Source organism: Aulonocara stuartgranti, assembly GCF_965226115.1.
Source record: "Aulonocara stuartgranti genome assembly, chromosome: 7".
In the NCBI taxonomy this organism is placed as follows: domain Eukaryota; kingdom Metazoa; phylum Chordata; class Actinopteri; order Cichliformes; family Cichlidae; genus Aulonocara; species Aulonocara stuartgranti.
In genome coordinates this window covers 16,226,482-16,251,646 of record NC_138945.1, presented here as the reverse complement: position 1 = coordinate 16,251,646, position 25,165 = coordinate 16,226,482, and the positions used below count along the sequence as shown (strand labels likewise).

General features: G+C 40.2%; 1 protein-coding gene across 3 annotated transcripts in view; it reads left to right on the top strand.

Moving 5' to 3' along the window:
* Positions 1-24,019, top strand: part of LOC309710900 (electrogenic sodium bicarbonate cotransporter 1-like) — a 31,880-nt gene extending 7,861 nt beyond the window's left edge. Inside the window, exons 4-27 of one of the 3 annotated variants that reach the window (XM_082540755.1) lie at positions 6,032-6,164; positions 7,893-8,053; positions 8,144-8,323; positions 8,560-8,655; positions 9,244-9,320; positions 10,148-10,305; positions 10,404-10,491; positions 11,365-11,519; positions 12,425-12,541; positions 12,659-12,833; positions 14,315-14,448; positions 15,353-15,615; positions 16,313-16,365; positions 16,522-16,707; positions 17,158-17,271; positions 17,712-17,873; positions 18,573-18,751; positions 19,647-19,719; positions 20,447-20,515; positions 22,535-22,708; positions 22,789-22,953; positions 23,080-23,176; positions 23,470-23,543; positions 23,662-23,776. In XM_082540755.1, coding sequence (XP_082396881.1) covers positions 6,032-6,164; positions 7,893-8,053; positions 8,144-8,323; positions 8,560-8,655; positions 9,244-9,320; positions 10,148-10,305; positions 10,404-10,491; positions 11,365-11,519; positions 12,425-12,541; positions 12,659-12,833; positions 14,315-14,448; positions 15,353-15,615; positions 16,313-16,365; positions 16,522-16,707; positions 17,158-17,271; positions 17,712-17,873; positions 18,573-18,751; positions 19,647-19,719; positions 20,447-20,515; positions 22,535-22,708; positions 22,789-22,953; positions 23,080-23,176; positions 23,470-23,513 — 3,053 coding nt within the window. In that variant the 3' untranslated portion in view covers positions 23,514-23,543; positions 23,662-23,776. Of the gene's footprint in view, positions 1-6,031; positions 6,165-7,892; positions 8,054-8,143; positions 8,324-8,559; positions 8,656-9,243; positions 9,321-10,147; positions 10,306-10,403; positions 10,492-11,364; positions 11,520-12,424; positions 12,542-12,658; positions 12,834-14,314; positions 14,449-15,352; positions 15,616-16,312; positions 16,366-16,521; positions 16,708-17,157; positions 17,272-17,711; positions 17,874-18,572; positions 18,752-19,646; positions 19,720-20,446; positions 20,516-22,534; positions 22,709-22,788; positions 22,954-23,079; positions 23,177-23,469; positions 23,544-23,661 lie in introns of all 3 variants that reach the window. The other 2 variants (XM_082540756.1, XM_082540757.1) reach the window with 2 other exon arrangements.
* Positions 24,020-25,165: the final 1,146 nt, after the last annotated feature.

Genomic DNA, 25,165 nt, shown 5'->3' with positions numbered 1-25,165 from the left:
AGCCAGTAAAAAAGGAAAGGGTACGACTTTCAACATGTTTTTATGGGTCAGGCACTTTAACTCACATTAATATCAATCATAGGGGCTTTTGTTGGAAACATATACATTTAAAAGGAAAAGAATTGAAAGGCAAGGCAGCACTTTACATCAAAGGAATGAACGGCCCCACCTGCGATTCACAGCGACTACTTGATAATGATTCCTTGGACATTGCAAACAACCATGTGTTGTGACACATCTTTCACCCTCAGTTAATGGTTCAGATCAGTATAAGTGCGGCAGTTAGGAAATAAAAACTTGCCATTTCTTAAAACGTAAACCCTGTAGAGAGCGTTACATGTAAGGTGCGTATTTGTCCAACAGTCACCACAAAGCACAAATGGCATTTCTCAAACGACCAGTAAATAAATCTAAATCTAAAACCATATGAACATGCAAACGTGTGCAAAAACTGGCCTCGATCATGCAGTTTCTGTATGGAAATGCACAGAAAAAGAAACAATATTTTTAATTTGAAGCAAATATTTAATCAGTCGCCATATAAATGTTGCAAATCATGGTAGCCCTAGGTAGTTTATAGAGTTTCATCAAGAATAAACCAATCGTACACACCGTACAATTATTCTAGTGGTATGATGATGATGCTGGGCTTTGGTGTAGACCCTGAGTTCATACATTGTGTAAAACAAGCTGATTTAGCTTGTATATTAACCCTTAGGTCAGCTTTCTTCTTGACTTGTAATTTTTGAACAGAGGGTGGGTGGGTGCAGTGCTTACGTAACCATCTTAAGGATATCCCCTTGTTTTGACATCAAATATCGCCCCCAACCTCCTACACAAGACCGCAATCACAAGTTGTATAAGCATTCAAAAGACTACAATCAAACAAAAGTTCAAAGACAGTGAGCAGAGTTTCATAACAATAGGCACCTTGTGTGGACAAATAATAGAGGTGAAGGTGAATAGAGTGATGCTATGATTTGGAGTGACACCATTGAACGAGGCATACTGGAAGAGGCGATCCACCAGGAAACTGTGAAGCATTCCAGAATTATTTGTAAGACAGCCAGTAGATTCATTGTTCCTCCTCCAACTGTAGAATGAAAATAGAAACCTATTAGTTTGAGAAACGTACCACAAATATAAATTTTCTGTGTCACCAAAGGACTAGTTTGTGAATTGTTACCTTCCTTCTAATCAGAGGGTTGTTGACTGGCTGCTCCAGTCTGCATGCCAAAGTATAATTGGGCAAGATATTATAGATTTAAGAGTGCTCTGAGTTCCCAAGCAGAGTAGAAAATCACCATGTAAGAAGGAGTCCATTTACCATTCCTTAAAGTACAGCCAGTTCCTAAAAGTAGACACGAGTTGGAGATTTAAAAATGAAATGCACGACTCGGGGTTGGGCTCCATTATCAAGAAACGGGAGAGAGTCTGAAGGGATCTGCATGAATGGGTGAATAAAGCACGAGTAGATACAATGATAGGCATTGTCCATTGACCACTTTTTGGCTTTGTTGACAATTTACAATTGCATCTTTCTTGGTTTTGCCGGCGTAACATTGAGTTGTCTTTTCACAGGCTCTCACAGCAGCCCCACAGCTGAGTAATCTTCTCTCCTCTGACGCTGTAATCCTCTGTTACACCTTATGCTCAGATGTAAACCAGCCTGAGTGCTTAGTCATTCAAAGGTGCCACAATATGAGAGGAGCTTTGTTCCCATTAATCTCTCTCTATCTACAGTAGGTGTCATGGGCCCTGCCTGATTACTTTCTGAGTCATGCAAACTCCACCGACTTTAAGTAAACGCGGAAAAAACTAACATCAGCTTACATAAGAATAACTTCTTTATCAATTAGTTGATTTTTTTTTTAAAATACTCTCAGACTTGTGACATAAGGTGACATAGAGACAGATATGTCTAGAGAATGCAATCAGAGACTGTAGTTTGTTTTCTCAGTTAGTAAGAGCTTTATTACTTGTTACATTTGGATAAAACTTATATAGCACCAAATTACAACCTGTCCTCTCAGGACACCTAGAGTAGCAACTAAAGTCATGACCTTACGGTTTTTGCTGTTTTGATTTTTTTTTTTTTTTTTTTTTTTTGCTGGATAGAGGCCAATGGCAAGAAGCAGCCTCAGGGAACATCTGTCACCACAACCGGCTGGGGTGAGGAGAAAGTGAAAAGATGAGCACAGAGCGACAACATTCACTAGTACAGCAAGTAACAACAGATCAGGAACATGCAGCTCCAGAAGCAACTATATGTGCAGAAAGGTTACGTGCAGAGAGAAGAGAAAAAGTTAATAATATGCAGTAGCACCATAAAATCCAAGGGAAGCAGATATTATAGGAGAGTTGCTAAGTGCATCATGTGAGGCCTCCCTGCAACTGGGCCTAATGCAGCAAAACTTATCAATGAAACTTGAACAGAAAAAAAGTGTTTGACACCTAATCTTAAAAGTGAAAAGAGTCTATGTTTCTTAAACCAAATTAGGAGCTCGTTCCACTGGAGAAGAGCCTGATAGCTGAATGCTGTGCCTCCCATCATACGTTTGGAAACTCTGAGAATCAGAAATAGGGCTGCACTCTGAGAGGCACGTGCTCTTTTGGGAATATAAGGTGCTACGAGGTCTTTAAGACACAATGGAGGCATGGTTATTTAGGACATACTCAAGTAGAGGAATTTTATATTTAAATCTTGATTTAACAGGGGGAGCCAACAAAGACTAACCAAAATGGGAGGAATCTCAAGAATTACAATTGTCCAGCCTGGAAGTAATAAATGCGAGGTAGTTTTTCACCATCACCCTGAGAAAGTATGTTTTTAATTTAAGTAAGAGTAAGAAGATAATAGAAGGCAGTCCTAGAGGTTTGTTTACTGTGTGAATTTTTCTGAACGAAAAGGACCTGATGTTCCTTCCTAGTGGTCTTGGAGTTTAAGGTACTTCCATCCAGAGAAAGTATTTGGTTGGATGGCATGTTTCCTAAATCTTTACAGCCAAATATGATCGCTTCACGATTCTGAATTTATTAGGAGAAAAGTACATGTCATCCAAGCCCTAATGTCTTTAACAAATAGTCCAACTTATTTACATCTCCTGGTTTTATAGCTGTGCAGAAGAGCATATACGATGAAAATTATCAGTTGTATCCTTTCTAGTATTTGTGATCTTTGATTAAAGCCATTATTTGTGATAGCAGCTCTTTTCTTTGGCTTTGCTTGCCAGAAGGACAACATCATTTGTCATTTGTAAAATGCCTTTCTTTGGTTACACCATTTTGATGTACTGTGATGGTATTTTCCTATCTAAAAATGAATTTAATGCAATGTTGAGGCCATCATTCTCAACTGTTCGGCTACTATAGTGATTTAATTTGTAGTGATTAAAAACCTTGAGCATTCAGATGAAAACTAAGAGTAATGACAGGGGCATGATTCATTGCAAGAAATAAACTTGTCAAGGGCTTTTCAATTTGGGTGTCAGAGAATAATAATAATAATAATAATAATAATGGATTGCATTTCTATATAAATGAGAGTAACGCTTAAAATCTTAGCTCTTGGGTTTTACAAATAACCCCATCTTAACTTACAAACCTAATAGCACTGTATCACCCCAAAAGAGCACTTTGCTCTCAGATTTAGGCTCCTAGGGAATTGAATTTAAAAGTAGAATGGAAGGCAGAGCCTTCAGCTTTCAGGCGCCTCTTCCGTGGAATCAGTTCCTCGTTAGATTCAGGAGACAGACGACCCTCTACTTTTAAGATTAGGCTTAAAACTTTTCCTTTTTGATAAAGCTTATAGTTAGGCTTCCAATGATGCATTTAGCATTTCTTCTCCACTCCCCTTTTTACACTATCTATGTGATTATATGCCACTCTGCATTTAACCATTAGTTATTATCAATCTCTGGCAATCTTCCACAGCATGTCTTTTGTCCTGTCTCCCTCTCCTCATCCCTAACCGCTCCCCCTCCCTGAGCCTGGGTCTACTGGAGGTTTCTTCGTGTTAAAAACTGGAGTTTTTCCTTCTCATTGTTGCCAAGTGTTTGCTCATAGGGGGTTCCACAGAGTTGATTACAGACTGGAAAATCAGTGGGCAGCAGGAGAGCAGACCTAACACAGAAGCTCAAACTGAATCTGTCATCCATATTTAAATGTCCGTTCTAGCTCACACACAACACACACACATAAACAAACTCCCACGTTCCCATACTACTGTATCTCTCTAAAAGATCTTAACTGCAAACAGTGTTTGAAGGTTGAATAAGAGGGCAAACTCTACTGCGTGATGAGCTACTCTTGGCATAAACATTTTCTTCCCTCTTGAGTGAACCACCTTTTATATTTTTTTGTTACCCTATTAAATGAAGGTGTGCATGTTGCCTCTACCTGAGATGCTTTACTCTCCCTGTTAGGAGTTTTCAACTGATGTGTGCAAATGTCAAGCAGAGCTTTGGCTATGGGGGTTGTGCTGTCACAGAACATGAGCATACAGTGTAACAAGATTGTCCCAGACAACTAAAGCCCCAGTTGAAAGTGCACATACTGACAGATATATGTAGCCCTACACTTGTAAGATTTTCCACTGCTTTCACCGATCTAAACCCACATAATCCTGTTGATTCTGGCAAAAACTGTAGAGCAGACGACTCAAAAGTTGCGTGTAACCACAACGAAGGCCTGGTTTTCATTGGTAACACCAGCTGTGAAACGTAAGAGGCGAAGAGTGTTTTGTACACCATATGGTGTCAGTAAGTCATATTTGCAAAAGGACAGCAGAAAGGTGCTGTGGGTGTGAGGATCTCCTATGTTTTGGTTTTGCATCCTTACTGAAGGTTCATGCATGGGATCCTAAAGGTGTTTCATGCCCCTTTTGAGTCATTGGTCTTAACCTTCACATGACCTATTATTAGATGCGCTGTCTATATTAGAACAGTTCCAGCTGTACTATTTTAAAAACAAACAATCTAAATTAAGCTTTGGTGCGCTGTTTCAGGATTAAAAGGTTACAGGTGCCGTTACGTTCTTAAGCTATCAACCTGCAGAATCCTGACTGGTACAGTAAATCAAGGCACCTTCATAAATAGCCTCTTGTGTCTTGCTCTTGACCTCCACTTCGTTGCCTTACTTCATCGTTGCACAACTTTCGCAGAAGAGTTAACAAGAACAAGCAGTTCTCACATTTCATTTTGTCAAGATTCTTGTTAAACCCGGAGATTGCTGTTTTATTTTTGGTTATCAGAACAAGATCATAACTTGCATAAATAAACACTGGTTACATAATTTATTATGAATAATAAAAAGAAAAATCTATATGCCTAGGCTGTCTTACTGTGGAGGTCACATCACCTTTCTTGATGTCATATTCCTTAATGGTCTTCGTGTTTCTGATTGAAGTAATAGAAGTAGAAGATAAACATTCAGGGGAGGTTATCAATGCATGAGTGTGCTGATTTAAAAAAAAATCTTGGTTAACTTTCTCAGAAGGAAGTAAAATGTGTTTTACTGAAAATCTTTTCCTCGAGTGGATGTGTTGTCAGGCTGTTTCCTTCCAGCTAAGATAACACTGTTCTTTTTACAGGGTCATGTGCTTTCACCTTATTCGCAGCGCAATCTGCCCCCCACAAAATCTTTAAAGCTACCTGAAATGCTAAAAAACATACTATGTAACATCCCAACCAGGCTGCAGCTGTTTTGAATAGTAATTAAAACCTCTGATGTTTCTCTAACAGTGAGAGATGATATTCGAGCAGTTGCAGTTTAAGCAAGTCTGCTATGCAAGATATACTGTGGTCTCACGCTTACAGAAAATACTGTTTTGATGTCAGACAGATGCATGCCAGATTGTCAGACCAGTCAGCTGTTTGAGCTTTCTATTCTGTGCATGATTATGCAGCTGCAATTTCTTTCCTATACAGGAAACCTTAAGTTCTGCACAGCAGGCATCTGTGTAGCTTCACACAATGACAGCAACTACACTGCTGATTTGTTTGTCCACTAACTCAATTCTTTCTGCTTGCAGTTTCTCCTGCTGAGAGAATCCGGTTTATCCTGGGAGAGGAGGATGATGGCCCACCACCTCCCCAACTCTTCACTGAGCTGGATGAGCTTCTGGAAGTGGACGGGCAGGAGATGGAGTGGAAGGAAACTGCCAGGTGAGCTGCTAAGGCAAATGTGCTTACAGCTTATCCCCCCCCCATTTCACTTTAAGAGCCATGGGAAGTGGCTCACCATCCCGTGACTGGAACACAATCCCTTATAAATAATCATGTTTTGTGTGTGTAGGGAAATAGGCAGTGCCCTAGTGAACTCCCAGTCTACTCTTATCTGATCGAGATCTATAGTACCTGATCTGTGAGACCCGGAAAAGGCAGCAACTCCCACATGATCAAAACAGGCCTCAAGTATACAGGGACATGTGAACTTTTGGCATGTATAAGTGGAATCACTACACTTGTTAATGGATTTCTTTTAATTCACCTGTGGCGTGCTCAGTATTACAATAAATCATCAGTTATTCCAGCTAATCAAGCTAACATTGTGCGACTTTCATATAGAATTATTATTTTCAAATGTTCCTGGAAGACTATCAGTAAATTTTATCTTAAACCTGACCTTCTCTGATTTGACCTACTTACCCTGTTCACTGCAGTGCTACTGATTACATGGGGGGGGGGGGGGGGTGTTACCTTGGTATAACTTACAGTGTTGGCTTTTGTCATGGATTAGGAGGTAGTACTTTATAATACACAATGGTTGTTGTTATTATCATTATTAAGCTAACAAACCAGCAGATATACAACATCATGAACGCTTCAACTTTGTTTGTCTTTTCTGACTAAATCTGATCACTGAGCAGCAATTAAATCAAATGTAAGACTGACCAGTTACTTAGTGTTTGAGGTAATCCTGAAGTAACGATTAATGTCACCTACTCTGACCCCTCAAGTAAAGTGAAGCTTCATGCTGAGGACTACCTTGTTACTTTAGCATTACGTTTCCATTACTTGCTATTCCTTTGTCCGACGTAACCAAGTAAAGGAATTCAGTGAATTCAAAAATCTCAGCACCTTTTGTCAGTTTTTGCACAGATAAGTGTTGTGTCAAGCTTTGTCTATGGAGCGTTCTTTGAGAAGCATCGAAACAACGATAAGGAGCTGTTGTGTTTTTCTGATTCTTTGTCTCATTTTGTAAAAAGAGCAATGGGATTACACGGAAGGACATGTAAGTGAATGCCTTAGGACTCGCATTGTCTCCGTGGCCAAACTCTTCCCACAGCAAGACGGCCCGTCACAGACACGTGGACCGCAGCCAACCAGAGAGATACTCTATCCCCAGTGGAAACTCCATCCCCAGGCCTCATGAGAATGGTTCTTTGTAGTGGTGACATCTGAGGCATTATTATTAAAAAGAGTCCTTGTCCTGAGCCTTACCTTCGAGGCTGAGCTTATCCGTGGCAACAAAGTTGAAACGTTAAAATGGGATCTTGTTTGAACGCCGTTTCCGAGCAATGTGTGGTCTAAAGTTTCCAGAGAAGGCTGTCACCATTCCAGTGAATAGCATGCTTTCTAAAGTCTAGTGATTTATTTTTTATTTCTACGCGTTTCTGCATCCCACATTTATGCATTGTGAAGTGTGACAGCTTCAAAACATTGCACTGCTGTTTTGTAAAGAGGACAGAATCCATATTGTCGCCATTTGTTTTCCGCCTTTGTTTATTTTTAAACCTCCGTTACCTTTGATTTTGACCTCAACCTTCAGGTTGAAGATGAAAAAAGATGATGGATCGTACATTCTTCTGCTTCTGAGCACAGTCACTTGTCCAATTCCGGTATGGTTCACGCATATTTTGCCTCTTCTTTATTTTCTCCCACTCTGACCAGGTGGATCAAGTTTGAGGAGAAGGTGGAGAAGGGAGGTGAACGCTGGAGCAAACCTCATGTGGCCACGCTGTCCTTGCATAGTTTGATGGAGCTGAAAACCTTTATCGAGAAGGGCACGATCGTGCTGGATCTGGAGGCCAACTCGCTGCCACAGATTGTCGGTGCGTGAGGTTGACTAGATCGAAAGTGCTCCTGAAGGTTTAGAAAAGCCCAACTGCTACTTACGCTTTTCAATCTGTCCCCTCTAACAGAAATGATCACTGACAGCCAGATTGAGAGTGGTCAGTTGAAGGCAGACCTGAAGGAGAAGGTTACATACACCTTGCTGAGGAAGCATCGGCACCAGACCAAGAAGTCCAACTTGCGCTCTCTTGCAGATATTGGCAAGACTGTTTCCAGTGCAAGCAGGATATTTTCTAGCCAGGAGACTGGTAATGCAGAAACTCTTATTTCTCCTTATCAACTCAAACACCTTCTCCTAATTTTTCTGTTCATTTTTAACTCTTACTGTTTTAGGCTTTTCTTTTTTTAACACAAACCTGTCCTCTTTCCCTTTCTGTTTCTCCTCCCCCTCCCCCCTATCTTACTGTACTTCTTTTCCTCTCTTTTTTTCTTTCCTCCCACGGGGGTCTGTACTTTCTGACTTCCTGCATCTGGGGTGCAATAGCCCGCAACCCCCTCGAGCACCCTGTGCCTTGTTTAAACCCACAAGACTCAGAGGAACCATGTGAGGTCATGAGGAGCTCCAGCATGGGATACCTCTGTAAGTGAGGTCATAGCCCTCCAGCTGAAAGCAGCATTGTTGGAATGTAGTCCCATGGAAGGCTTGTGTGAATGGAGATAGACAATTGTAAATTAGAGAGGAAAAAAATGCAATAGTGTTGAAGTTTCATTAAGTCAACTGTGTTAAAAAAAAAAAAAAGGCTTAATGTGTTTATTCATGAAATCAGCCTGGAAACGTATGTGGTGGACAAAAGCTAAATATTCATTTTGCTGTAAATCAAATAGTGATAGACTAATGTTCTCCACCATTGTCAGTAGCAGAATTTCTAACCGAGTTCCAGAGTTTACATTCTCAGTTGTCTGCCAGCCGTTGCTCAAACAACTATTTACGTGTATAAACAGCAGACCTAAAGCAGTCATCTATCATGCTCTCTTGTCTCTGACTGTCTGACATTTGTCCTAAGTCTTAAGCCCTGACACATTTAGCTTATTTCTCAGGTTTCCGTCTCTTTTCAGCCTCTTTCTCAGCCAAAAATATCTTCTTCTTTTTTTCTTTTTTTTTAAAAAAAAGTACTGCGTTCTTGCCCGTCATCCTCTTTGATCCTAACAGAATCTCCCCTCTCTGCAGGTAGTCCAACTACAACCCACCGAAACCTCACCTCCAACAGCCTGAGTGACTTCTCTGATAAGCCAGAGAAAGATCAGGTAATGTGTTTCGATGTGTTATTTGCATAGAGTCATATGGGTTTTGCACCACCGCTGTCAATGTTCACAAAGCAGCACTTAGAAAGGGCATCTACTGGGCTGTATGAGTGCTTCAGCATGCTGCAACGTAGACTGGAGACTGACCCCAGAGTATGTAGAAACATTAGCTTTATTAGTGTTTATCCACACTTTGTCAGGTGTAGACAATTGGCAGTTAAGCCATGGCAGCACCCGATTCTCTTGCACTGGCACTGCAAGGTGGAGGGCGTAACACATGTGAGCCCCAGATGCTAATAAATAAGACACCTTCCATTCTTCTCTCTGGTCTGAGTAACAACAGCTTACTGTCTTTGTTGTGTGAGTTTCTGTCATCCGCTGTAGTTTCTTTCGCTGCCGTGACTCATGACAACTGTAAATGGGCTGTATTGTCTGCGTTTTTCTGCAATCATGGAAGTAGTTAAACAGTAACTGAAATCACCCTCAAGCAACTGTTTATAAAACTGTGCATTGGTCAAAATGGTGTGTTTTTCTTTAAGATTTTAACAAGGGCTTTGTTAATCATCTCCCTTAGTTGATGTAAGTTTTTACAGGCTCAGTTTAGATCTCTGTGAATCCAGACTGAGGATGTATGCTTATTGGACGGCATAAAATCAAACTGCTGTTCAGCACATAATTGAAGGAAGGGCAGGCACTGCCTGTTCCTACACACTTATACTGACATCAACAAAGCACACCACTAGGTTTGCATGTACATGATACCCTAATCACTTCTACAAGAGGAAATTTGTAGCCTAACCCTAACCCCCCTCCCACCTCCATGATTACAGCTGAAGAATAAGTTCATGAAAAAATTGCCCCGCGATGCTGAGGCTTCAAACGTGCTGGTCGGGGAGGTAGATTTCCTGGAAACCCCCTTTGTGGCTTTTGTCCGTCTGCAGCAGGCTGTCATGCTTGGGGCACTCACTGAGGTCCCTGTGCCCACCAGGTAAAATCGTCCAAGGTCCAACTTGCAACATTCGAAACACTGGCCAAAGTCTTTGAGATTCTCACTTTGTCACATCTCATTTTCTCATCTTTGTTTAGATTTCTCTTCGTCCTTTTGGGTCCCAAGGGCAAAGCTAAATCATATCATGAGATAGGAAGAGCCATCGCTACCCTGATGTCAGATGAGGTATGAAGTAACTTCGTATTTGTTGGTTTAATTTCTCTTGTGGACTAAATTTTGAACTGATTGTAATAATATGACCCACAATGGAGACTGACTGACTACCGGTACTTTTTTTTTTTTTTTTTTTTTTTTTACTAGTTTTACTGTTTTAACACATTAGATTTAACTTAACTAGCCTCTGACTGGTTGTGAACTTAAGATGATGGTTTTGGGCTATCCAGTTGCATTCATTAAATTAATGTTAACCCTTCCTGTTGCCAATTGTGGTTGGAGTCAAGTCTTTGTTTTTCTTGTATCATTATGTCTCAGTGAATGGTCTGTCCAACTGAGAGGTTAATTGTTAATCTCTGTGTTACAACTTTTTGACCCACGTTTGTTTTGGCATAAGCAGATCATATGCAAAGAAAAATGACAGGTTTTTTAACCTGCTCCACCTTTAAACATCTCTGTGTCTCTGCTGTGTAGCTTCACTCCTGGCTTAACGTCTCAGTGTTGTCAGGAATGTTAGCTGATAGCTCATAACATTCTTAATCCTGAGATCACCTGGCGGGCAATTTCCCACAGGCCTCAGCTCTTTCCAACATATCTTTCGAGTAAACACGGTGAGATAGGAAGTGTTTTTCCAGGATTTCCTCAAGTTAAACTTTACTCCCATGAAAACTTTATGAGCCGTTCTCAGCCGTTTTTGAGTCATCCCCTCGTAGTACTATCCTGCATGCCTGTTTCACTGCTCGTGAGACGCACAGATATTGATTCATTATTTGGGTACATGGTAATTAGAATATTATGAACGTTTTGTTATGCTACTTTGTTAGAGTTAGGGGACACAGTGAATTGTTGGTTACTAAAGCTCCACTTATGCTTGTGTGCTGGCAGGTATTCCACGATATTGCTTATAAAGCAAAGGACAGGCAGGACCTGCTGGCTGGTATCGAGGAGTTCCTGGATGAGGTCATTGTCCTGCCCCCTGGCGAGTGGGACCCTGATATCAGGATAGAGCCACCAAAGTCCCTGCCTTCTTCGGACAAGAGGTCCGCTGCTAATCCACCTAATCCCAATGAATGATGTCGCTGCATATAAATCTGTTAAATCTACAAAATGTTATGTGAACATAGACGTATTTATGCAGACGTAAAAATAAAAGGGGGGTTGGGCAGTATTAATGTTTGTCCAACATGATTTTTTTTCTACTTTGGTGCTGTGCTGATGTCTGTATGGCTTTCCATATGTATATCAGCGCCAGGGGACTCAAAAGCACTGTTTTTTTTGTTTTTGTGGAAGTTGGACGAGCAGCAGCAAATCAAGAGAACGTGGGCTTTAGAGAAAATGAGAAATTTTTGGGCTTTAGAGAAATGCACTCAATGCACTGGAGTGTCATGGGACACTCAGTGCATCCCATCATGCACCAAGTGTCACTGTATTTAGATGCCACCCAACACCAGTTATTATTAATCTTTTTTTTCTCTTTTACTCAGCCTTTTGCCCCCTCTCCTTTCTCTCAACAGACCATGGCAGATGGTTGTGTTCTGTAGGAGGTTTCTTCCTGTTAAAAGGGAGTTTTTTTTCTTGCTACTGTCTCAAAGTTGAGCAGTGTTTTAAAGACAACAAACTAGGATCCTTTGTTACACAGTTATACATAAAGTTTCAACATAAGCAACATAAGTGCAGGTCAACCTTTTCAGAAACTGAGAATCTTACTTCTTCTCTCAAACCTTAGATAATCTCTTATTTCACCGATGTGATTAAAGACTATTGTAAATAAAAATGTATGCAGCTTGTATTATATATGCATTATGCACTTGCATGTATATTTACGGTTTATTTGCCGTGATTTTCTGTTTTTGATGGTAGAAACATGACAGCGATCCTGCGATCTTCATGCTTGAGTTAACTGAAAGCTTGTGGGCTTTTATTTGTTTGCTTTCTGTTTTTAAAGGAAGAACATGTACACCGGATTAGAGGCACCTCAGATGAATGGCGACACTCCCCATGACACAGGACATGGAGGGGGTGGAGGACACCAAGTTGGAGAGGAGCTTCAGCGCACTGGAAAGTAATTGTGAAAATACTGTAGAGATAAAAAAATAAAAAAGAGGAAAAAAAACACAGAGGAAGAATACGCGAGGCGAACTATATTATGCTTGCTAACTTTAATGTCTCCTACTTGAAGGTTTTGTGGAGGTCTCATCTTGGATGTGAAGCGGAAATTGCCCTTTTTCGCCAGCGACTTCTATGATGCGCTGAACATCCAGTCTCTGTCTGCCATCTTGTTCATCTATTTGGGCACAGTCACCAATGCGATCACCTTTGGAGGTCTGCTTGGAGATGCTACAGAAAACATGCAGGTAATACCTCCCTCATCCCTTTGTGTTTAAACCCAGCATTCACACCGCTCTGGCATTTCTAAGACTGCTAAAACCTTTTGTTAGAGCCTAACTTGACATGCTTGTGTTTTATCGGTGACATGAAGAAAGTCAGACTCTGATGATTCAAAAGCTTGTGTTTGCTCCCTGCCGATGTCTCATCAGTCAAACAATCTCAGCAAAAACATTGCAGCATTGTGTGATTTCCTTTTTATGTGTATTTTTCTTTCTCATAGCCGTGGCTCTTCGCCGATGCTCTCTGGAATGCTGGTGTTTCTGCTTTTTGTTGACTTTATATTTATGCTTTTCTGCCAATGTGATTGCCTCACTGTTGTTTGTTGCTACTTGTCTGTTTACACCGATACATTGTGTCACACAGTGTACTCCTCTGTTTTGAAGCAGTCTATTATTTCAACATTTTCAAAGAGATTCTCAGCTGACTAAAGCCCCTTATTGTTGCTCATGCACAGTGTGAATGTGACAAGGTTAAAGAGCTGATAAACAATGATAAACTGTCTCGATTTCCCAAATCCTTGCCCAACTCTAAATTTCTCCTCTGCTCACATGTGTGGGATTTGTCTCTTGCATTCTTCTACCTCTCACTCTCATAGCACATATTTCTGTCTGCCGTAAGCAAACACTGTCCATTTATGAGTTTCAGACTGAATTTATTTGCACAGTGTTTGCTGCTGTCACCGTCATCATCGATTTAAACCTTTAAACTAACACAACACACTGCAGCAGATAAGCCATGTTAATGTTGAGCTCAGAGGCTCACTCTGGATCCATCTGTCACACCTGCTGTTAGCAGGAAGCGTCGTATGATTGTGATATGTCGGCGTACAGCGCCAACCGCATCCACCCCGATGCCTCTCACAGCGCGGTGTAGAAGTATGGCAGGCTGAATGGTGATGAAGCCGCTTTCTTTGGGCTCTCATGTGACAGAGACCTGAGGAGCACCAGCCTCAGGAGATTTGCCCGGGCTGTAAATAACTACAGATCCAGATTAATCAGCCACAGTAGCCTCGTCACGGCTGTGTTTCTAATGACTCCTCCACCCGCCCCTCCCTTACCAATAGTGGGTTCTCAATACTCCTGCGTCGCTACACCTTCCCACTCAACAGAGGGATTCCCTGCCCTTGCTGGATCTTTCCCCATGTATGCTCACTGCTACAGCATTGTCATTATTAGCTTTTCATCCAGTGCAAGTTGCTTTAAAAAAATAAAGTGTTAAGAAAAAAACAAAAACCAACGTGAAGGGAAACTAAACAGGCCTGTCCTGATTGACCAGAACTGCAGCTGAGAATGGGGAAAACACTATTCCTGCGTGAGTAAGTAGGAATTACGCAATAATTAATGGGGAATAAAATGAGAAAGGATGCAGAATATTGTGAGAAGTGTTGTATGTAAAGTTTTCATTCTCCCCCCCCCCCCCCCCCCCCCCTGCATGTACTGTGTCGTAGGGAGTGCTGGAAAGCTTCCTCGGAACAGCACTGACGGGAGCAGTGTTCTGTCTGCTGGCTGGTCAGCCCCTGACTATTCTCAGCAGCACCGGACCGGTGCTAGTCTTTGAAAGGCTCCTCTTTAGTTTCAGCAAGTGAGTATTTCATGGCTAAAAAGTCACTCAGCTGTACACAAGGGTTAAACAGAGGTCAAAAACAGCAGCAGTAGACTGTTTCAGATATTTGTAGATTACAGTCTCTCCCCAAAGGACAGATGCGTGTGTTTTATAAAGATCGTTGTGACCACTACAAGAGAAGTTAAAAATATAAGCACGAAGAATTCAGGGAGATTACTCACATTTAGTAGTAGGCTGGTGACTTTGGGTCAAAGGTTGCTTCACTGGAACTTTTTATTTATTTATTTTTTGCACTTACTGGTAATAAATGATTGTCACCTGGTTGTGTTTATGAGCTTTCACCTGTTTTGCCTTCTGCTTCCTGTCCCGACTATGTGGAAGACGAGAGCAGCAAGGACACGCCATGATGGTGTGATAGCAGTGCCTAAATTTTAGGTATACGTTATTGTGGGGATAAAATGTCATTTCACCTCAGTTCAAGGGAATTAAATACTGCCTACTCTCACTTCCTTCCAACTACACTGCCTCTCTTACCCCCAAAGGAGTCTTCTAGCGTTACCAAAAACACCACGCTGCACATGTTCCATTATTAATAATTCACTCTCATTTAATTTTATGCTGTGACTGAAGAGTGTTGTGGCGCCTGTGCCCTCTCAATGTTTTCGTGCTTCGAGTCAACTGTTGCCGAGTCAGTGGCAGCTGCTCACTACAGCTGTTGTGGATGCATGTTATCCTACAGCTGCAATAAAGAGAAAAACCTGCTGCCGTTTTCCCTTGGAGGACCCCAGAGCAATATTTATATACCTCTGAGCGCCTTGTATTTTCTGAAAGTGCCGGGAATTCTTGGGTGGATTGTAAAATAAAATATTGAGATGTAAGAGTTCCCTTGCTCACTCTGTGTGAAATGTATCCTCTCCCTCAGAGACAACGGCTTCGACTACCTTGAATTCCGGCTGTGGATCGGACTGTGGTCGGCCATGTTCTGTCTGGTGCTGGTCGCCACAGACGCCAGCTTCCTGGTGCAGTATTTCACACGTTTCACAGAGGAAGGCTTTTCGGCGCTCATCAGCTTCATTTTCATCTACGATGCTTTCAAGAAGATGATAAAGCTGGCCCACTACCACCCGATCAACACTGATTATGATCCCAACCTTGTCACTCAGTACGACTGCCGCTGCATGCCTGGTGCGTAGTCTTTACTATTGCTGCTGCTTCAGATAGAGAGAAGCTACCAGAGTAATAGGAAGAGTTTTACCTTCAACATTAGCAGTGGTATACCTCCACTCTGTTCTAAACCATCTTTTGCCTGAATTTTGGGCTTCTTTTAAAGCAGGGGTTACTCACTGCACATCGTGGGCCACATACAGCCCACTTTTATCTAAAAGGATTTTTAAATATAGTAGTAAAAAAACAAAGGTTTCTGTTATTTATTTGCTTACCTATTACTTTGATGCAATATGAATGAATGAGGGGTGAGGTCTTTAGAGTTAAAAGTAAAAAAAACTTATTCCCCTCCTGTACTTGAGTCTTTACTGTGCCAATTTTGCTCCCCCAGGCCTGATGTTGTCTTAGAGTTTCAGGAATGATGATACCATGTGATGCTGAAAGTTGAATAGTCATATATGGTTTTTGTGTTGGATTAATTTGTCTTTTAATTTAGATTTAAGTTTATTTATTTATTTTTTTGTTTTTTCAGTGAAAATGACAAATGATAGCAGAATGTGTGACCGTGTAGATATCGCTTTCTCAGCACTGCTGAGACACTGTTTTTGTGTCGCGTGACTTGCCAATATTCTTTGACACGGATTTAAAATGGCAAATGCATTTATTAGAAGACGTTTTCTTGTTTTAGTGATAAGATATTATGTTGTTTCTTCACTAGGCAACTCGTCAGAACTCTTTGATCTATCTGCCCTGACAAACAGTACTGATCTGGTATGTAGTGCCCTTGTGTTCAGTAACAATGAGTCAGAATTCACTGCTTCAAAGGCTGTTTTTTTTTTTTTTCTTTTTTCTCTTCAGGCATTTTTTTGGGGGGGTTGAAACTGATAACTGTTTTGTTTTTTCTGTTTCTGCCTTTTTTCATTCCAGCCGGTAAATGCTACCTTGGCATCTCTGACCAAGAAGCAGTGTATGAAGTATGGAGGACAGTTAGTTGGAGAAAGCTGTGGCTACATACCTGACATCACCCTGATGTCTTTCATTTTGTTCCTTGGGACCTACACCTGCTCCATGTCTCTGAAGAAGTTCAAGACGAGCCGCTTCTTCCCCACCCGAGTGAGTGACAGTCACATCGTTTTTCCACATCTAGATGAGTTGTAGCCAGCGTTGTGGTGCATATTTCCCCAGATTTCCCGATTACTTAATATGTGACCACATTTTTATATGTTTCAGTTGCATTTTACTTAAAATTATTGATTCGAAGAAGTCTTTTTTTTGCATCTTGGTTTGCATGGAAGTCTTTCTTTGTGGAGTTTGCACATTCTCCCTCTGCCTGTGTGGGTTTCTCCAGGTGCTCCGGTTTATTCCCTAAAGTCTAAAGCCGTGCTTGTTAAGTTAATTGGACGTGGGAGTGTGCAATTGTCTGTCAAGCTGTGTTAGCTTGCCTGCATTTTTTTTTTTTTTCAGCACACAAAGAAAAGGGTCGGCACACTTTTCTTCAAAACTTCCAGCCCCACAAACTCAAAGACACTGTCAAACCCTCCTTAAACGTGTCCTCCTTTCTAGGTGAGGAAGCTCATCAGTGACTTTGCGATCATCTTGGCCATCCTTCTCTTCTGCGGTGTGGATGCCTTAGTTGGTGTGGAGACTCCAAAGCTCTTAGTGCCAAGTGAATTCAAGGTAGGCATCTCCCGGAAGTTTGCCAGTGTACTAGAAAGTCCTCATTTCATCGTGACGTTTTGAAATCATTAACTGAATTGTCTTTCAGTGGTGCTCTTTCCTCCGACTACATCTATAATGAATGATGTTTCGGCAAGAAAGCCTGTGTAATTCTTCCAAATCCAAGCATAATGCTTTTCTTTGTAGCACACCCAGGAGGACACAGAGCTTGATTATAGGGGATGTGAGAACATAAACTAGCTCTTCGAGTTGCAACTTTAAATTGCAAGAACAGAGCTACCTTTGTTTGTTCACGGAGTCTTAATTCACTGTTTTTCTGTCATGTAACAATGCACCGGTAATTTCAGATCTGTAATCTTTTTGAGATGATATCGGGGCTTGGATAGTCTGTCTCCAGTGTTTTTAACAGTCTTTTTTCTTTTTTCTTTTTTTTCCCATAGCCCACAAGTCCACTGAGGGGCTGGTTTGTTCCTCCTTTTGGAGGAAACCCTTGGTGGGTGTACCTAGCAGCTGCACTTCCTGCTGTGGTTGTCACCATTCTGATATTCATGGACCAACAGATCACCGCTGTAATTGTCAACAGGAAAGAGCACAAACTTAAGGTTGGTGCACCATCTGAAGGCTTAAGAAGAGTGAAATGATTGAATACGTTCAGTAATAAAAAAGAACCAAAAAGAATCCAAACTAAGTATGTAAATTTTTATTTCTGTAGCACATTTAAAACCAAAGTGCAGGACAGCCAAAGCATCAATAGATAAAGCCAAGTTTCATGAAATGACAACAAGAACTTGTCAGTGAATTTCTTTTCAGTACAAGTTTCTAAAGATCAGAAGAATACACAAAGTCAGGAAGATGAAGGGATATAAGACAAAAATGTTGGCCATGAAAATCCAATGAATGGTACATAAAAGACTAGTTAAAAATTGACACAGGAAGCCAAAATCAAAGTATAAACAACAATAAGAAGACTCCAACAGTAAACTAAGACTGGACTGAACAAAAAGCCACAGAGCAGCAGTGATAAAAGAGTCTAGAAATGGATCTTACCTGCAGTACCAGGAACGACATGCAATGAAATACATTTTATTCCTTATCTGTTTCTGGATTAAACAGTCATTTGTAGTCATTTGCACTGCATTATGTTTGTCTAATTGTATACATATATTCCCAGACTTCCTGATATATTATTAATATGTGACGCTCGGTGTGCTCTGATCACACTATTGCAGCAGCACATGATTTGTTTAATATCTGGAGTGTGGGAACCACTTGTTATATAATTTTTTTTTGTCTCCTGTTAGAAAGGGGCAGGTTATCACTTGGACCTGTTCTGGGTGGCCATCCTGATAGTGATCTGCTCTTTCATGGGCCTGCCATGGTATGTGGCTGCCACTGTCATTTCCATCGCCCACATCGACTCTCTGAAAATGGAGACTGAGACTTCTGCTCCCGGAGAGCAGCCTAAATTCCTGGGTGTCAGGTGAGTTAAAGCAGCTGCTGGACGCTGTGTTGACGTCACTTAACAATTAAATTCATTCTGGCATGGTGGTCTCGAACAAAGGTGTCTCAGTTTTCCCAGAGCACTGTCAGTATTTGATTGTACTAGCTAGTTAATTGCATTCATTTTAGATTGAAGTGATTAAAAAAAAAGAAGAAAAAAGAAATCACTCAGGTGGTTTGCATAATGCTGTGTGCAGTAACTCATACGCACACACTGTGAAAAATACCTGCTGCGTGCACAGTCCTTTCTTTAGAAAAGGAAAAATCATTTTATCCAAAAAGGCAATTACTCTCCAGCAACAACAGGAGGAGGGGAGGAAATGGAAAGATTCAATTAATCATGAATTAGACAGTCAGGAAGGAACAAAAGAGAGAAAACAGTCTTGGAAAATGACAGAAAGGGGTAAATCTACACAGAGCTCTCTGTGTGTACACACAGATATAAATACTCCTGCAGTTCTTTAGGGAGAATGACTTCATTAAAAAAATGAAAACAAAACAAACTTGTCAGCGAGGTGGAGGTCAGGAAAAAGTTTCTTTTTTGTTACCAAGTCTGCAAAGACTGTATCATCGTGGATTTGTATAGTTGATGACAGGGATTTCCTCCATGTGGTTAACTGATTGGAGCGTGAGCCGTTTAGATTCATCATGCTCATTGTTTTTACGAACTGTAACTTTTGCATATGCAACCATTAGACATGAAATTCCAGCACATGGATGATCAAAAAGGTGTGTGTATGATGTAGATGCCATGCTGTCTTTTGTGAATTTTGCCTAGGGGAATAATAAACATACTAAAAAAACCAACAAAAGTTTTAACTTCTCTGAATCAAATCTGCTGATTAATTTGTGTGACGTTTCCCCCTCTAACTCAGGGAACAGCGAGTCACTGGTATCTTCGTGTTCATCCTGACGGGACTCTCTGTCTTCATGGCTCCTATCCTCAAGGTAGTGCTCCAACTTCTTAATTCTTCTGTGGAATTATGGATTACTGTCCGCCCGTTTTAGGACAAACTCCTGTCTTCCCTCTGAAATGTAAAATAATTTCAAGTCTTTTATTCATCCGATTAGGAGCTTCTATAGCTGAAGTAATATGTTGTGAAATAAGAATGTGCATCAGGGCTTAAGCTCCAGTTGCAGCACCTCGGCTTCTCAAATTTCCATTTCTTTGTTGAGCTGCCCATGAGTTGTGAAGACTCTGAGAGGTGATTTTTTTGAGCTGGTACGCCCCCTTGAGGGTATTTTCTATACTGTGTTTCTGATTCTCAGAAATAGCATTTTGTTTTTGCATGAACTGTATTATAGTGGCATAAAATAAAATTTTTTCATAAATTTCTAAATTTTTGCTCTAAGTTGCCTCATTTTAGTAATTTCTTTTCATATATTTTATATTTTTTATATTACTTAATCTTTTTTTTACGCTGATCTAGGAGCAGGTACTTCTCAGTCCTGTGCAAGCTAAAAGCCCGGTCACACTGGTAGCTCAGTAAAAAGAACATTCTTAGAAAAGCTTCTTGTGGACTATTTTTAACTAAGCAGTGTGAGCCAAAAGAAGTCATGTTTCTTCTGAGAGGGTAGCTTTGACACGCGTGTTTCTGTTTCCTCTTTTTTTTAAGTCACAGTCACACGTGTAACATTAATATCTTTTTTTTTTACTGTGTTCTGTGTTCTTCAGTTCATTCCCATGCCAGTGCTCTATGGTGTGTTCCTCTACATGGGTGTGGCATCGCTCAATGGTGTCCAGGTGAGTCACTTTGCCCTGTTCACTACCTACTAACCTGTGTTGGGTGGGTTGCTTTGAACAACACATAGCACACGTAATAATTAAAATATGATGAATTTCTTTTTGTGTTTTATTAAGAAAAGAAGTAATAACACTTAAACCAGAGCACAAAGAACAAATAAAACACAATGAACAGACTCTCAAAAGACTCAAATTAATACATTATTTTTCTAGCTAGCGTCCACACTAACTATACAAATAATGTATTCTGCTGATGTATTAATTGTGTCATTTACTTATTATTCTTATTGTAAAAATGTGAAACAATTTTATTTTATTTTTGCAGTAATTTTTTATATTAAAAATCTTTCTAATTTGTCATTAGAAAAGAAATCCTAATTTTCAAAATATTTCATATCATTTGAATTCTTCAATCCAAAATAAATAATTCCTTTAGGTTTGCAACTTTGAAAAGAAACAATATAATTATTTATTAATAAAAAGAGTTTGTTTAATAGGCTTAAAAGGTGGTAATTAAAGTATTTTATCTTATTTTATTTTGTCCTTAATACCAATAATATTTTTAAAAAGAACCACTCTGAGAGATGCCAGCACGGTGGTTAGCACTGTTGCCGCACAGCAAGAAGGTCCTGAGTTCAATTCCACCATCAGGCCGGGGTCTTTCTGTGTGGAGTTTGCATGTTCTCCCCGTGTTTGCGTGGGTTCCCTCCAGGTACTCTGGCTTCCTCCCACCGTCCAAAGACATGCAGCTTGTGGGGATAGGTTAATTGATTAATCCAAATTGCCCATAGGTATGAATTCGGGAGTGAATGTGAGTGTGAATGGTTGTCTGTCTCTGTGTGTTAGCCCTGGCAAGACTGGCAACCTGTCCAGGGTGTACCCTGCCTCTTGCCCTATGACAGCTGGGATAGGCTCCAGTGACCCCCGCGACCCTGAAAAGGATAAGCGGAAGTGAATGAATGGATGGATGGATAACTCTGAGAGTGCAAACCTCTGCCGAAGTAGCTCACTCTCTGGGTAGTATTTACTTTAGGATAACGTGACGGATGTTTACTTTACCTACTCCTACATGTGTAATCAATGTAAAATCAATATTGATTTGTAAATAAGTGGAGATGAATAACTTGAGCTTAATATTATAAGAGCATATATTTCTGACTAACTAGGCAGCTCTTGACAGTGTAATGTAATAGTATAAATAGTATATGAGAGTATACGGGAAAATATAATGTGAGATTAAGAATCTCCATATACCAGTATCAAATGTTCCCCGATGTTGTAAATGATGTAAGCATAGTTCCAAAGATAAAATACATTTTATGAAGGTTTTCCTTGATTTGACCTTGAGGGAGAGGTCATACACCAAAAGTAATGTGATATTTAGAGTCCTCACTGTTACAGTATAAACCATACAAGTGAGAAACACAGTTTTAAATAGCTCTCTCAATCATCAATATTACCACTATGACCTTCAGCTCAATCTATAGACCATGAAGGAGAGGTCAGAGGGAAGTGTGACCGGATATTTTAAATATTGTTATGATACTTTTTATATGTTGACAACAAACACCACGCTTGTAAGAATCATAGTTGCCTTTTGTCATTTTTCAACCCATAAATTATTAAGTTGACCTTGAAGACGTTGGTGATGTAAATCAAACTTTCACAGATTCTTAACATGAGTCTAATCTACATCTCTACAAAGTTTGATGGAAATTCATTCAGGATTTTCTGAGCTATTGAGTTTACAGATGGAATGGATGAAAGCGTTTCCAAAAACATAACCTCCTTGGCGGAGGTAATTTATCAATAATTGGATTACATTATACTTTGGTACATTATTGGATATTTTAATAGGAAAAAACTGACTGCGTAGCACTGCTGTCTCAGAGTATCAACCAAAATTGGAAAAGGAAAAGTCATACAGGAGTATAAAATCTCTGAATTGTTTTCCAGGTTCTAACTGCAGCGTGTCCGATTCTTAACCTACTGAACTTTTTATCTGTTTCTTTGATCCAGTTCATGGATCGTTTGCAGCTGCTCCTCATGCCTGCCAAGCACCAGCCGGACCTGATCTACCTGCGGCACGTTCCCCAGAGACGCATCCACCTCTTTACTTTCATCCAGGCCCTGTGCCTGGCCTTCCTGTGGATCCTCAAGTCTACTGTCGCTGCCATCATTTTCCCTGTCATGGTGAGGCAAGGCTGATGTGACAGAGCTCTGTATTTTGCCCTAAAAATTTAATTGATTCAAACTTTTCCTCTCTTTGTAAGGTTTTGGCATTGGTTGCTGTTCGCAAAGGAATGGACTACGTGTTCTCCCAGCATGACCTCAGCTACCTGGATGATGTCATCCCAGAGAAAGACAAGAAGAAGAAAGAAGATGAGAAGAAAAAGAAAAACAAGAAGAAGGGAAGCATTGACAGTGAAATTGAATTTGTAAGTAAATGTCCATATGCATTCAAAAAAGAAAGGCATGATACAGTTTCATTAAACGGTTATCGTCCAGTTCCCCACATCAAAGTAATCCATGAGTGTTAATGTTTTCATTCCCTCCTCCCACAGTCTGACTTCCCCTACCATGCAAATAATGTCCCCAGTATAAAAATCTCTATGGATATGATGGAACAGGAGCCCATGTTGGGAGATAAATCTTTGGATAGTGAGTACTAGTCAGGATTTGCTTTGCTTTAGCTTCAAAGGGCCGCTCCAACTAAAGGCTTCCTTTTCTTGTCATGCTAGCCCTCTTGCATTTCACTCATATGACATTTAACATCTTTAAAGATCAGCATGCTTTCTGTCTGTTTCTAATGCTTCTCTGAGCAGCCCATTTGGGCTTTTAACACTAAAAGCAGCTTTGCTGTGCTTGCTTTTCTTTCCCCCCACTACTACTTGAAATTCATGATTGATTGATGTTATAAAAAGTTTTTCTGTCATATTTTTTTCCCCCGCCAGGACCTCCATCGTCGACTTTCCTTCACCCCCATACACCGTGCTGAGCACTACTTTTTCTCTCCGTCTGTGGATAAGTAAGTGACAACCTGCTGTCATTTGAATATTTGTGCATTCAAAAGGCAAAATGCACAAATATTACACACCATGTGATTTTAAGTTTTTCCTGAGGCGTAACATTTTTGCCTCTTTCAGTCTCGACAGCGGTTCATACAAAAAAGGTTCACCTCAGATTCGAATAGACCAGGACTCTGTGGACAGCTGTTTCGTCTGCAAGAAAGGGTCCGAAAGTGTCCTGTGAAAAAACCAGCACTACACAGAAACCACACATTCTCTCTTTTGTTTTTAGTTTTTCTTTTTTCTTTTTGTACTGTAATACTGCCTCATAACAGTGTTTTTTAATATGCCACGTGCGAGGATTTGAATCCGATTAGCTGGAAAAGTATTTGTCATTGAAAGACTTTGGTGGTACTGAATTTTAATAAGTGCTGACACAAGACCATTTGTATCATTTTACTGCAGGAGACAAAAGGACTTCACAAGGTCACACAGTTTTTTCCTAATCTTCCCAATTTGTATGTTAATAACCGAACAAGAATCAGGCTAGAGTTGTGGTAATCATCAAATAGACCCAGAGATCCAATTTTGAGCTTCATAACACGCACACCACTTTCACTTATTCTTTTTAATAATATCCCACATAACCAGCCTCTCTTCCTAAGTACTGTGTTTAGTAGTTATTTTTTTAAGGTTATTAAGGCATAGCTCTTTGAACCTTGAGATTCAAACACGGTGGAGGTACTGCACAGAGGATTCAGAGTCCTCCTTTAGTGAACAAAAGACTAATCTATGCACACTTACACAAGGAACTTGATGTGAAGCATCCATCTAAAGATGCGTGTTCATAAACACACCCAGAAGAATAATGCAACATGCTTGAATGTGGCAAGAAGTAAATGGTTCATCAACACGCAGACTGGAACTACCATATTTGTTTCCTAATCTTGATTGTTGCTCCCCTTTTTTCTTTATTTATTATATTTAAACTCATAAAGGTTGCTGGTTGAATATTAAATACAACTTAGCCATTTAACCTTTTGTGGAAATTTGAAGTTTCTTTGATCTGTATCCACTCAGCTGTGTCGTCCCCATTGTGGGGGTTTATCCATGTACTATACCTGTATGTAGCACTACCTCTTATTTACCTTAGGTGCCAGGCGTGATATATTAATATATCTGCTGTGCATTGATTTGTGATCAAATACTAAAAAAAAACCCCTAAAAATCAGACGAACTGGCACTAGGATCTCTGAATCGTTTAAGATACATTTTGTTTTGGCAAAACATTTAAATACTATGTGCAAACTGCAATGATTTAAAGGGGCAGCATCACCCACATTTCTTATCAAAAAGCAAATATTTTAAGAGTATTTAAAATTTCTAAATATGTTTATTTAACAAGTTTAGTTTGGATGAATAAAATATTAAGGAGAAAGAAAGTCTTGTTTTCCTCCTGATGGTCCAAGAGCTGAAAGCTGGGAAGAGCTGAGAAGTATTTAGCCCATCCCATGCTTCATATTCCTATACACTTAAGTATCAACGTGTTACTGAGTCTGATTCAGTTCAATTGTAAAACTTGTTCAAAATATGTTAATTTAATCAAGTTCCAATCTTTTTACTGTTTTGTGTGTTATATGTA